This window comes from Rhinatrema bivittatum, unplaced genomic scaffold, assembly GCF_901001135.1.
Source record: "Rhinatrema bivittatum unplaced genomic scaffold, aRhiBiv1.1, whole genome shotgun sequence".
In the NCBI taxonomy this organism is placed as follows: Eukaryota; Metazoa; Chordata; class Amphibia; order Gymnophiona; family Rhinatrematidae; genus Rhinatrema; species Rhinatrema bivittatum.
Window position 1 is genome coordinate 1 of NW_021820306.1, and position 14,156 is coordinate 14,156.

At 45.0% G+C, this 14,156-nt stretch overlaps 1 protein-coding gene across 1 annotated transcript in view; it reads left to right on the plus strand.

The window, feature by feature from the left end:
- Positions 1-1,323: 1,323 nt before the first annotated feature.
- Positions 1,324-14,156, plus strand: part of LOC115081409 (DBF4-type zinc finger-containing protein 2-like) — a gene marked incomplete at its 5' end in the record, with an annotated part of 45,425 nt that continues 32,592 nt past the window's right edge. Inside the window, 2 exon segments of the mRNA XM_029585860.1 lie at positions 1,324-1,429; positions 10,438-10,565. Of these exon segments, the coding sequence (XP_029441720.1) occupies positions 1,324-1,429; positions 10,438-10,565 (234 nt within the window).

Sequence of the window (14,156 nt, forward strand, 5' to 3'; positions counted from 1 at the left end):
TCTCTGTCTAGGCCCCAGCTTCGTGCCTGGGCCTAAACTGAGACCTCAGCTTCACGCTCCTGCTATGAGCCAAGGCCCCCTGCTATGAGCCTTGGCCTGGGCCTAAGCCTGATGGATGACTTTTGAGGGGGGGGGGGGGGGGGGATTCAAAATGAAATGTAAAAACCCAGTAAAATTTTGTCAGGTTTTCAATCGTTCTGTTTTGAGAGCAAAATGAAACAAAATAGGAAATATCTTTATTTCCTATTTTGCTTCTCCTGAATGTACATCTTTACCTCTTATAGCATAAAGCAGGGATCAGTAAACCCAGTATGGGTGCCGCATATGATACACAAGCACATTCCAGCCAGCATTCCACTCCTCCTTTCCGCATAATGTTGGCACCATGATGCTGCACTTTCAGGCAGACTGGTGGTGCTAACCTTGTGCATCGCAAGATCAGCACAGCTGACCTGTGATGTTTGATAGTGTTGGCTTTTTGTCTGTGTTGTGTGCAGGTGGAAGGAGCAGTATGTTGAGGCAGTACAATTTCAATGCCATTCCCTCTCCTGAGATGGCAGAACTTTACTGGCAGGGGCATTCCCCCTCACAGCTTGCTGCATCTCTCAAGGAAATATGGGATATTTTTTGGCACCTGATCACAAAATGTTGCTGTTTTCTATTGTAAAAGAAGCCATCTTTTCCTGTTTGGGTGATAGGACTGAAAATGAACTGCTCTCTCCAGCATGTCACTCATATTTAAAAATGCCCATAAAAATGTTATATTAATTGACACTTTCTACTCTCTTTAATATTTTTTGCTTTTAAAAATTAGTTTGGGAAGTAAACTCCACTCAATGTGTGTCATGTAGTAATCCAAACACTAGTCTTCCTCCCATGAAAATTTGTGTATACATGCATACAGAAAAAGGTATGCATCCACTGATCTGCAGTCTGATTGGCTGAACATTTATCAGTGTTTCCTAGTTAGAGCTAAGCTAAGAGCTTTGCCCTTATGAGCAAGGATCTTGAAAGTTTGGATTGTTTAGGTCCCCAGTACCTTCTGGTTTCCTCATAGGAGACAGTCTGCTTGTGAATACCATGCTCCTGGTGCGAATGTCAAGAATTTTTAAGTTGCCTTCCAGGCTACACTGACTTCCATTGCCCCATGATACCTGTAAGACAAATGCACTGCCCTTCTAGAACTAGCTAGCTAGCAAGACCAGAGGCGCATAGATCCGGGTTTTTCAGGGCAGCATGTTCTCTTTATTCATTGGGTCCAGAGGAGGCCTTCTGTTGTTTGATAGCATTAGAGTAAGGCTAGATTATATTTTTTTCTTGTAGTCTGAGTGCACAAGCTACTGAGCAGGTTGGAGTTGGAATAGCCAGCCTGCAGAACAGACAGGGGTACTGCAGCTGCTGCCAGGTACACTACAGCATCCTTGACCAGGTAAGGTGGCTGCTCATATAATACATTTCAGTTCAATAGCATAGAGAGGATTGATGTCTCCTGTGAAGCTGTTGCTCATTGCTACATGTTTGTCTGTTTTTTGACTTGTTGCATTGTTGCACCTGCAGTATAAAATAGTTTTCCTAGCGTATAGCAGATGGACTCAGGACCAATGGGTATAGTGTACTCCTGATAGCAGTTGGAGACAGATCAGATTTCAATCTGACGTCAGCCCTAGTACATATACCCCTGCAGGAAGTGCAGCTCTTCGGTATTTTCCATCTCCATAGCAGTTAGGGACTCTATGCACGCTCGCACAGCGTTAGAGTAATTTTAGCAAAGAAAACCAAAATAAGAAATCTTACCCCTTCAGACGAGCCCCACTTTCCTGCGTTGGCACCCTTTGGGTCCCTCCCCCAGTTGAGAATTCCCGAGGTGATTTCCGCGATCCCTCGGAGGTAAACCTCGGTCCAGCGGCCGACCCTCGGCGGGGACCTAGCCCCCGACATCGGGTGAGGCTGAGAGGCAGCGGATGCAACTTCGAGCGCGGTGGTGAAGGTATTTTCCTCTCCCCCCGCAGCCGGAGACCGCCCGGAACGAGACCGGGAAGCGCCGAGACAAAGTAAGGTAGAAATCTATTTAAAAGTCTCCGGTTTCTGAAGCTCGAGGAATCGCACAGGTCGCTAGCCGGGACCAGTGCCACCGGGTTGATCTGCCCTAGCAGGGCTAGACCCCAGTCAGATCCGAGGGTCCTCCCACGTGGAGACCCTCCGAGGTGGTCGCCATATTGTCCGCGTGGTCGCGTCACCATTTTGATCTGTTCGCCGTCCTGCTTGCCGTTCCAATCGGTGCGCACAGAGGCAAGCCGTGCGCACAAATACCTTGTGTGCACAATGTCGCGCGCCCAAGTACCATGCTGTGCCGTGGTGACACATGCCTGCTTAGCACAGACCAGAAAGGCCCTGGAACCAGCAGTATCATTCCTCGCGGACGCCGCTTCTGATCTGGTACGCACCGCAGTTAGAGGAGTGTCATCCGCCATGGCAGCCAGAAGACCAATCTGGCTCCGAAACTGGTCGTCCGACGCATTCTCCAAAACGAGACTCACAAGGATGCCTTTCAAGGGAACACTCCTGTTCGGAAGAACTAGAGAAACTAGCCAAAAAATGAGTCCCCACTGCCACGGCTACCGGAGGACAGGAATAAGAGAAACCAGCGGTCCTTCCCCCGAACCTCCAGGGGCAGAGGATCACAGCGCTTAAACCCATATAGAAGCACACATCAAGCGGCCCGCCCTGCAGGCCAGAGCCAGTCCTTTCGGAACAAGCACAATAAAAGGGGAGCCAGCTCGGGCTCAGGCCCCAGCCGTACCCCACAATGAAAATCAGCCGACCCGTCGAAAGGTAGAAGCTATAGGGGGCAGACTTGCCCTATTCTACCAAAGATGGGTCGAGATAACTTCGGACAAGTGGGTCCTATCCATCATTCGAGAGGGATATTACCTGGATTTCCACCACTTCCCTCCGGACAAGTTTGTGGAATCTCCCTGCCACGATCCTTCCAAGAGGATGGCAGTGGAAGCTACACTGACCAGATTGCCAGCCTTAGAGGCTATAACACCGGTGCCTCCACAACAAATAAATACTGGACATTATTCCATCTATTTTATCATCCCCAAGAAAGAAGGAACGTTCAGACCCATCCTGGACCTCAAGGTGGTCAACCGTCACCTGAAGATTCCTCGCTTCCGCATGGAAACCCTACGCTCGGTAATAAGGGCGATACAACTGGGAGAGTTCCTTACATCCCTGGATCTGTTGGAAGCCTACCTACACATTTCCGATCCATCAAGAGCATCAGCGTTTTCTACGCTTCTCGATCCTGGACCGTCACTACCAGTTTCGGGCACTACCATTCGGGTTAGCCACTGCACCCCGGACGTTCACCAAGATCATAGTGGTGGTGGCAGCAACACTGAGGAAGGAAGGAATCCGCGTGCACCCTTATCCAGACGGTTGACTGATCAGGGCGAAATCCCCAGAGGAAAGCCACCAGGCAACCAACAGAGTCAAAACTCTGCTGGAGAGCCTCGGGTGGGTGGTCAACACAAACAAGAGCTGCCTGCAGCCCTCCCAATCTCTAGAATACTTGGGAGTCCGGTTCGACACCAAACAAGACAAGGTCATCCTGACACCGACAAGGAGATCAAAACTGATGACCCAGTTATGAACCCTGTTGAGCGAACTTCGCCCCACAGCATGGGATTACCTACAAGTCCTCGGCCTCATGGCATCCACACTGGAAGTAGTGCCATGGGCATGAGCTCACATGAGACCCCCTACAATGCTCACTACTATCACGATGGGATCCACTGTCCCAGAACTACACCGTAAGTCTTCAGTTCCCGGACAGAGTTTGGGCCCAACTAAGATGGTGGCTACAAGAAGATCATCTGAGCCAGGGAACGAGATTATCCTCACCAACCTGGATCCTACTCACCACGGATGCCAGCCTACGAGGATGGGGGAACACACTGCCAGGAGCTAACCGCCCAAGGGCAATGGAACAAAGAAGAGTCGGGATGGAACATCAATCGCCTAGAAGCCCGGGCAGTCAGACTAGCCTGCCTAAGGTTTAGTCACAGACTCCGAGACAAAGCGGTCAGAGTAATGTCAGACAACGCCACAACAGTGGCCTACATCAACAGTCAGGGAGGAACCAGAAGCCAACAGGTGTCTCTGGAAATAGACCTCCTAATGTCATGGGCAGAAGTGAATCTTCAAGAGATCTCGGCCATCCACATCGCCAGGAAAGACAACGTCGCTGCGGACTACCTCAGCAGAGAAAGTCTAGATCCAGGAGAATGGAGGCTGTCGACCATATCATTCCAATTGAGAGTAAACCGTTGGGGAACACCAACCATGGACCTCCTGGCAAACCGGTCCAACGCCCAAGTACCCAGTTTCTTCAGCCGCAGGCGGGAACCCCAGTCCCAGGGAATTGATACCCTGGTACAGACCTGGCCACAGGAGACTCTGTTATATGCCTTCCCGCCGTGGCCCTTATTGAGCGCAATCATCCACAAGATAGAACACCACAGGGGACCAGTACTTCTAGTGGCGGCCAAGAAGACTGTGGTACGCAGACATGCGAAGACTGCTGACAGGGAGCCCCCTTCTGCTACTCCACACAGAGACCTGCTCCAACAGGGACCGATCCTCCATGAGGATCCAGCTCAATTCTCTCTTATGGTCTGGCCATTGAGAGGACTCGCCTAAGGAAGAGCGGATACTCGGGGGCAGTAATTGACACCCTCCCCGAGCACACAAGTTCTCCACATCCCTAACATACATAAGGATTTGGAGAGTATTTGAAGCCTGGTGCGAGGACCGCAACATCTTACCGTGCTCAGTCAAAATTCCTGCAATTTTGGAATTCCTGCAGAACGGCCTACAGAAGGGATTGTCTCTCAACTCCATCAAGGTACAGGTGGCCGCATTGTCATGCTACGGAACCAAGAGCGAGAGCGGCAGCATAGCCTCTCACCCGGATGTCTCCCCTTTCTGAAAGGAGTCAAGCAGAACCGACCACCCCTGAAGTGGCCGGTGCCTCTTTGGAACCTCAACCTGGTCCTAGATTTCCTAGCAGGAACCTCCTTCAGACCTCTCCACGGCCTGTTTCTCCGACTATTAACACTGAAGACAGTCTTCCTGCTGGCAGTCTGTTCGGCCCGTCGTATATCCGAGCTACAAGCACTGGGAACCATCCAGTTACGTACAGTTCCATCGTTCCTCCCCAAAGTGGTGTCTCACTTCCATCTCAATCAAACCATCTCGCTACCATTGCCAGATGAGCATAAGAATTCGGAAGAGGCTCGAAGTCTACGCCATCTCAACATCAGGCTCCTAGTCCGATACCTGGAAAGGTCGGAATCCGTATGGAATCCTTCACAGCAGGAAGAAGCAAGGGGAAGCGGCCTTGCGAGCAACCATAGCCCACTGGATCAAAGAAGTCATCAAGGCAGCCTACGTAGAAGAAGGCAAGCCACCACCTTTACAAGTCAAGGCCCATTCTGCTAGAGCCCAGACAGTGTCTGGGGCGGAAACCAAGATGCTGTCACCCACTGAGATCTGCAGGGCGGCGACATGGTCCTCCATCCACACCTTCTCCAGGTTTTACCGACTGGATGTTCAGGCTCGAGAGGACACAGCATTTGCAAGGGCAGTACTAAGTGGGTCACGGACAGCCTCCCACCCAGTTCGGGAGTAGCTTTTATGCATCCCATTGGCCCTGAGTCTATCTGCTACACACTAGGAAATGGAGAAATTACTTACCTGATAATTTTGTTTTCCTTAGTGTAGACAGATGGACTCAGTATCCCACCCACGGCTGCCGTTACTCATGGAATTCTCGGGGGACATCCCCGGGAGTGAATGATTCACGGGTAAGCCATGCTTTCATTCATTTAGGACACCCATCCTACCGGGTGTTGACGTTTCTCGGTTGAGGGCACTGGCGGTCTCCACTATAGCTAATTCAACCGGTTCAAATTAAGTTAACCAAGTTATAAAGTTAATCAAGTTATCCTAGTTATAAAGTTAATCAAGTTATTCAAATTATTCAGTCATGCATATATCCACAATGCTTTTCAAGGAGAATACTGAAGAGCTGCACTTCCTGCAGGGGTATATGTACTAGGGCTGAAGTCAGATTGAAATCTGATCTGTCTCCAACTGCTATCAGGAGTACACTATACCCATTGGTCCTGAGTCCATCTGTCTACACTAAGGAAAACGAAATTATCAGGTAAGTAATTTCTCCATTTGCTATTTAACGAGCACATGGAGCTGCAAGGGCCTAATACTGTTAGTGGGACTATATTCGGATATTTGCTTGGCCCTGCCCTGTGTTAGTGGGACTGGATGCAGGTACTGGCTCTGGGCTGTGGTGATCCTCATGGATCATGAAATCTTTCTATATTAGTACTGCATGCACACTGGAGTCTGCCACTTACACCGAAGATTTTCTTTTGTTAAACAATAGGGCAGATATGCTAGAGTTACATTGAATTTTCAGATGGAAGCTGAGGATGGAAGTCTGAATTTGTAGTTTTATGCCTGTATATATTAGCAAATTTGGTGAACAAATTCTGCTGTCGCTGTGGATCAGTAATGGATTGAGGATAATTGTCAGCAGTGATGGTAAGCCTGTGGCACTCATGATCCATTCCAATAGCATTCAGAAGCCATAAATTGCACCTGAGAATGAAAGAAGTCCCACTGAGACTGGTATCCACCAAGCTGGAAATTCCAGGTGCTTGACTGTTTCTGATCCTGGAACTAAACAAGGGTTTCTATCCCTCATTGACATTACTCTTAGGGAAAGATACCTGACCACAATAGGATTGCAGCCCCATTTTTGCGCCGATGGAATGAACTACGACTTGGATATTTGTTAAATAGATTTTTATTAAATTAGACAGGCTATGGAATAAAAATTAAACAGTCGCACAGTGGCATGAAGAGCATATGAGCGTTCAAAGATGATGGGCTCACTCAGTCATGCAGGGAGTGTGGGGAGTGGATTTGACCCTGGTTCAGAGTCTCATAGTTTTGTGCTTTATTCAGAAGGCAGTGCCACCAGTGCTGTTTTGCTCTAAGTTCATCATGTAGTGGCTTTGCAAACTTCAATAAATAGGACAAGGAGAGGAGTAAAGTGAGGGACCTGTAACTAATTGATATAATCAACCTGTAAGATGGAGAGATTATTCATCTTATAATACCCCTGTTTTGCCCCCTTGTAAGGGAGACAAAATAAATATAGATTTATAATTGTTAGTAACATTACATTTATTTGAAAAAAATGCTCTGAATAAAAGATATATATATATATAGCCACTCCAAAAATAACTAGTTTGTGGTCATGGGCTGATGAGTAGGAGAGGAAGATAACCCAGGGACTACCAGCTGTTTTCTCTGCTCCCAGTTTATTTAGTTATTTAATACATTTATAGCCTGCTTATATCAAACCTGTTGTGCTAAGCGGGTTACAGTACATTTAAAACATTGTACAAAAACTTATAAAATTGCATAATATCATTAAGGACTGAACTAAAACACATTGTACTTTCTGTCTGCTACAGGCTGCATCACCAAAAGCTGCCTGAAACAAATAGGCTTTCATTTGTTTTCTGAACATAAGAAATTGCTATACTGGGTCAGACCAAGGGTCCATCAAGCCCAGCATCCTGTTTCCAACAGTGGCCAATCCAGGCTACAAGTACCTGGCAAGTACCCAAAAACTAAGTATATCCCATGCTACTGATGCTCGTAATAACAGTGGCTATTTTTTAAGTCAACTTAATTAATAGCAGTTAATGGACTTCTCCTCCAAGAACTTATCCAATCCTTTTTTAAACCCAGCTACACTAACTGCACTAACCACATCCCCTGGCAACAAATTCCAGTGTTTAATTGTGCATTGAGTGAAAAAGAACTTCATGGAGTGCCCCTAGTCCTTCTATTATCCGAAAGAGTAAATACGGTAACCGATTCACATTTACCCATTCTAGGATTACCCATTCTAGGATTAAATGGTCAATTTTCTCAGTGGAAAAGGGTAAACAGTGGAATGCCTCAGGGATCTGTACTTGGACCAGTGCTTTTCAATATATATATATAAATGATCTGGAAAGGAATATGACGAGTGAAGTTATCAGATTTGTAGATGATACAAAATTATTCAGAGTAGTTAACTCACAAGAGGATTGTGATACATTACTGGGCTTACTGGCATCCAAATGGCAGATGAAATGTAATATGGACAAGTGCAAGGTGTTGCATATAGGGAAAAATAACCCTTGCTGTAGTTATACAATGTTAGGTTCCATATTAGGAGCTACCACCCAGGAAAAATCTAGGCGTCATAGTGGATAATATTTTAACATCGTCGGCTCAGTGTGCTGCAGCTGTCAAAAAGCAAACAGAATGTTAGGAATTATTAGTTAGAAAATGGTTAATAAAATGGAAACTGTCATAATGCCTCTGTATTGCTCCATGGTGAGACCGCACCTTGAATACTGTGTACAATTCTGGTCGCCGCATCTCAAAACAGATATAGTTGCGATGGAGAAGGTACAGAGAAGGGCGATCAAAATGATAAAGCGGATGGAACAGCTCCCCTATGAGGAAAGGCTGAGGAAGTTAGGACTGTTCAGCTTGGAGAAGAGAAGGCTGAGGGGGGATATGATAGAGGTCTTTAAGATCATGAGAGGTCTTGAACGAGTAGATGTGAATCAGTTATTTACACTTTCAAATGATAGAAAGACTAGGGAGCATTCCATGAAGTTAGCAAGTAGCACATTTAGGACCAATCTGAGAAAATTCTTTTTCACTCAATGCACAATAAAGCTCTGGAATTTTTTGCCAGAGGATGTGGTTAGTGCAGTTTGTAGCTGGTTTAAAAAAGGATTGGATAAGTTCTTGGAGGAGAAGTCCATTAACTGCTATTAATCAAGTTTACTTAGGGGCAGATTTTTAAAAAGTACGGCCGCATGTACTTTTGTTCGCGCACCAGGAGCAAACAAAAGTACACTAGATTTTAATAAATACGCGCGTAGCCTTTAAAAATCCAGGGTTGGCGCACGCAAGGCTGTGCAAAATCAGCAGCCTGCGCGCGCTGAGCCGCGCAGCCTGCCTCCGTTCCCTCCGAGGACGCTCTGAAATCGGAGCGGCCTCGGAGGGAACTTTCCTTCCACTCCCCAGCCCTATATAAACCCCCCCACATTTATTGCAAAAGTTACGCCTGCCCGAGGCAGGCGTAACTCATGCACACCGGCCAGCTGCCCGGCGCGCGATTCCCTGGCCCGGGAGCAGTTTCGGAGGCCTCGGCCACACCCCCAAAAAGCCCCTGGGCCGGAACCACGCCCCGCCCCATGACGTCCTGCCGCGACACACTCCAGGACTTATGCGCGTCCCGGGGCTTGTGCGCCGCCGAGCCTATTCAATATGGGCTCGGCACGCGCAGGGGGAGCTTGGGGCAGGTTTTCGGGGGTACGCGCGTATCTTACATGCCTACCCCTTTGAAAATCTGCGCCTTAGGGATTAGCCACTGCTATTAATTGCATCAGTAGCATGGGATCTTTTTAGTGTTTGTGTAATTGCCAGGTTCTTGTGGCCTGGTTTGGCCTCTGTTGGAAACAGGATGCTGGGCTTGATGGACCCTTGATCTGATTCAGCATGACAATTTCTTATGTTCTTGTTCTTATGTTAGCTCATATTGAAGATGGTAATGAATTCTTCATTACTGGTCCTCTCTTAGAAAACACTCGATTTCTAACATCTGTCAAATTTTAACCATATTTTGTATAGTTTTCCAAAAGCCTATTCCTGTGGTCCCCTTTGTTTCTGCTATGTTTACAGACTAGCTCATGACAGATTCTGATTTTGCTGTGAATAAAGCTCCTGCTGGTTGAACTGTGAGATTAAACTAACTTGTTGAAGATTCTCATCTGATGGGTTATACAGCAAAAAATCCCTCATCCTTTAGAAAGCTGTCAGCATGACCAGTCTCTGTTGGTGATAGGGACTGTGGAGAGAAGAGGCTGAGTGAATGAACATCTGGGTGCAGAAAAACACCAAAGTATGATAAATCTCTCCAATATATTAGATACTTTTGAAAGGTTAGTTTAGTAAATGTGCTATAATGGTTTTCTGCAGCCATGATGTATTTTAAAATCAGCAACATCAATTAGACTGAAATTACTTTCTGCAAACCTCAGAATAGCAAGTATGGTAGACTGTGAGCTTATAGGATTCAAACAACTGCCAGCATCTGTTTCATCTGCCATTTGTGATAAGCTGAAGAGAAGTGATGGAAGTATCCTTAACAGAGTGTTTTTTTTTTGTTTGTTTTAAGTTTAAAATAAAGTGCTTCTGATGTCTGAACTTCCCTGCAGATGATTTTTAAAAAAAGTACTCTGATATAAATAAGTTACATCTCTCTTTCAGCATCTCTTGAGTAGCCAACACAGACGTTTTGCCACTTGCTGTAAACATTCTACTGGTACCAACATCCTGATGAAGCGTTTCCTACAGGATGTCCAACAGTATCACCCCCAGCTATACCATGACAACAGGTAATATGCAGTGCATTCTCTTGGTCCTATTATGGTTGAGGAGGAGAGGGGTTCTGTGCAGTGTGCTAAGTTTTATTTATTTATATGTAAATATATATCCCAGAAAAATTAATTCATCTAATACCATACAATGTCATATAAAAACCTATAATAGCGACTGCTGGCCATGTAGATGAAAACGTCGTGATGTTAAAGCATAAAATAGCCATATAAAAATAACAAGTATACATAATTTTACAATGTTTTTTCTACCTTTCCAAGCTTTAATAAATAAATGTATAAGTCACTCTTAAGCCACTATGAGTGATCTTTCTAGCATTATCATAAGAACATGCCTTTCTGGGTCAGACAAAGGTTCCATCAAGCCCAGCATCCTGTCTCCAACAGTGGCCAATCCAGGCCATAAGAACCTGGCAAGTACCCAAAAACTAAGTCTATCCCATGTTACTGTTGCTAGTAATAGCAGTGGCTATTTTCTAAGTCAACTTAATAGCAGATAAAATTTGCTTCTCCTCCAAGAACTTATCCATTCCTTTTTTAAACCCAGCTAAACTAACTGCACTAACCTCATCCCTGGCAACAAATTCCAGAGTTTAATTGTGCGTTGAGTGAAAAAGAACTTTCTCCGATTAGTCTTAAATGTGCCACATGCTAACTTCATGGAGTGCCCCCTAGTTCTTCTATTATCCGAAAGAGTAAATAACCGATTCACATTTACCTGTTCTAGACCTCTCATGATTTTAAAGACCTCTATCATATCCCCCCTCATCCGTCTCTTCTCTAAGCTGAACAGTCCTAACTTCTTCAGTCTTTCCTCATACGGGAGCTGTTCCATCCCCTTTATCATTTTGGTTGCCCTTCTCTATACCTTCTCCATTGCAACTATATCTTTTTTGAGATGAATGACCAGAACTGTACATAGTATTCAAGGTGCGGTCTCACCATGGAGCTATACAGAGGCATTATTACATTTTCTGTTTTATTCACCATTCCCTTTGTAATAATTCCCAACATTCTGTTTGCTTTTTTGACTGCCGCAGCACACTGAACAGATGATTTCAATGTGTTATCCACTATGACGCCTAGATCCTCATATAGAACCTAACATAGGGGCCGATTCAGTAAAATGTGCGGGAGAGCCGGCGCTCCAAGGCAAGCGCCCGCTCTCCCAACGGGCGCCCAGGCCACTCTCCTGGGCTCGCGATTCAGTATGCAAATGAGTGTCCGCGCTAATAAGGCGCTAGGGACACTAGTGCGTACCTAACGCCTCCTTATTGGCAGAAGCGGCGGCTGTCAGTGGGTTTGACAGCCGATGCTCAATTTTACTGCCATCGGTTGTCGAACCCGCTGACAGCCACGGGTTCAGAAAATGGACGCCGGCAAAATTGAGCGTCCGTTTTCCAACCCACAGGCTGCGGGCAGATTTTTTTTTTTTTAAGATTTTTTATTTTCTTTTTATTTTTGGGGCCTCCGACTTAATATCGCTATGATATTAAGTCGGAGGGTGTATTTATTTATTTATTTTATTTAAAGTTTTTCTATACCGGCATTCGTGATACAATCACATCATGCCGGTTTACAGATAACAGGGGGTGTAAAAAAACAGAACATTGAACATGTGCATAGAACTGTAAAGTTACATTACAACAAGGTTTATCTAACTGGGGGAGGAAAGGTTTATCTAACTAGGGGGAGCCTTTCTGCTTTTCTGTACACTTTCCTGGTGCCGGCCGAAATTAACACCTACCTTTGGGGTAATAATAGCGCGTCGAAACGCGCATCCAAACAGGAGCTAACGGTGCTCGGCCTGAGCACACCGTACTGAGTCGGCTTAATTGTGTAACTATAGCATGGGTTATTTTTTCCTATATGCATCATCTTGCACTTATCCACATTACATTTCATCTGACATTTGGATGCCCAATTTTTCTAGTCTCACAAGGTCTTCCTGCAATTTTTCACAATCCACTTGTGATTTAACTACTCTGAATAATTTTGTATCATCTGCAAATTTGATTAACTCACTTGTCGTATTCCTTTCCAGATCATTTATAGATATATTGAAAAGTACGGGTCCCAATACAGATCCCTGAGGCACTCCACTGCCCATTCCCTTCCACTGAGAAAATTGTCCATTTAATCCTCTCTGTTTCCTGTCTTTTAGGCAATTTGTAATCCACGAAAGGACATCGCCATCTATCCCATGGCTTTTTACTTTTCTTAGAAGCCTCTCATGAGGACTTTGTCAAACGCCTTCTGAAAATCCAAATACACTATATCTACCGGTTCACCTTTATCCACTGTTTATTAACTCCTTCAAAAAGTGAAGATTTGTGAGGCAAGATTTGCCTTGGGTAAAGCCATGCTTACTTTGTTCCATTAAACCATGTCTTTCTATATGTTCTGTGATTTTGATGTTTAGAGCACTTTTCACTATTTTTCCTGGCACTGAAGTCAGGCTAACTGGTCTGTGTTTCCCGATCACCCCTGGAGCCCTTTCTAAATATTGGGTTACATTAGCCATTCTCCAGTCTTCAGGTAAAATGGATGATTTTAATGATAGGTTACAAATTTTAACTAATAGATCTGAAATTTCATTTTTGAGTTCTTTCGAACCGTGGGGTGTATACCATCTGGTCCAGGTGATTTATTACTCTTCAGTTTGTCAATCAGGCCTACCACATCTTCTAAGTTCACCGTGATTTAGTTAAGTCCATCTGAATCATTACCCATGAAATCCTTCTCTGATACGGGTATCTGCCCAACATCCTCTTCAGTAAACACCGAAAGGAAAGAAATCATTTAACCTTTCTGTGATGGCCTGATCTTCTCTAAGTGCCGCTTTAACCCCTCGATCATCTAACGTTCAAACTGACTCCCTCACAGGCTTTCTGCTTCGTATATATTTAATAAAGATTTTACTGTGATTTTTTGCCTCTACGGCCAACTTCTTTTCAAATTCTCTCTTAGTCTGTCTATCAATGTCTTACATTCAACTTGCCAACACATGCATTATCCTATTTTCTTCTGTTGGATTCTTCCTCCAATTTTTGAATGAAGATCTTTTGGCTAAAATAGCTTCTTTCACCTCCCCTTTTAACCATGCCAGTGTAATCATTTTGCCTTCCTTCCACCATTCTTACTGTGCATTGCTAATGTAGAAGGGACACAATGGTGAGAGAGGAGGCAATTGGATATGGAGAAGAGACAGCAGGTGCTGGATGTGTGAACAAGCAATGGAGAGGAAAAGAAAACAGAGATAAGAGGGAGAAGAGATTGGTAGTGAAGGCAGTCAACCCAGGGTTGAGTCTTGCTCCAGAGCCTACTTTGGTTCATTGCTCTGTTTATAGTATGTGAGGAGCTTAAGATTTTACAAATCATGAGAATGCCTGAAGTTATAAGTAATAGCTGCAGCTAGAAGACTTAAGTGACACAGAGACTGAAAAACTAAGAAACACAAAAGCAATTTTTTAAAATGGGAATATTTGCATTTAAAAAAAATATTTTTCATATTCAAGTTTAGATTTAAGTATGTTTTTCCTGTCCTTTCTAGCTGCCTCAGACGCATTTATGCAGACTTGACTTGGTCAT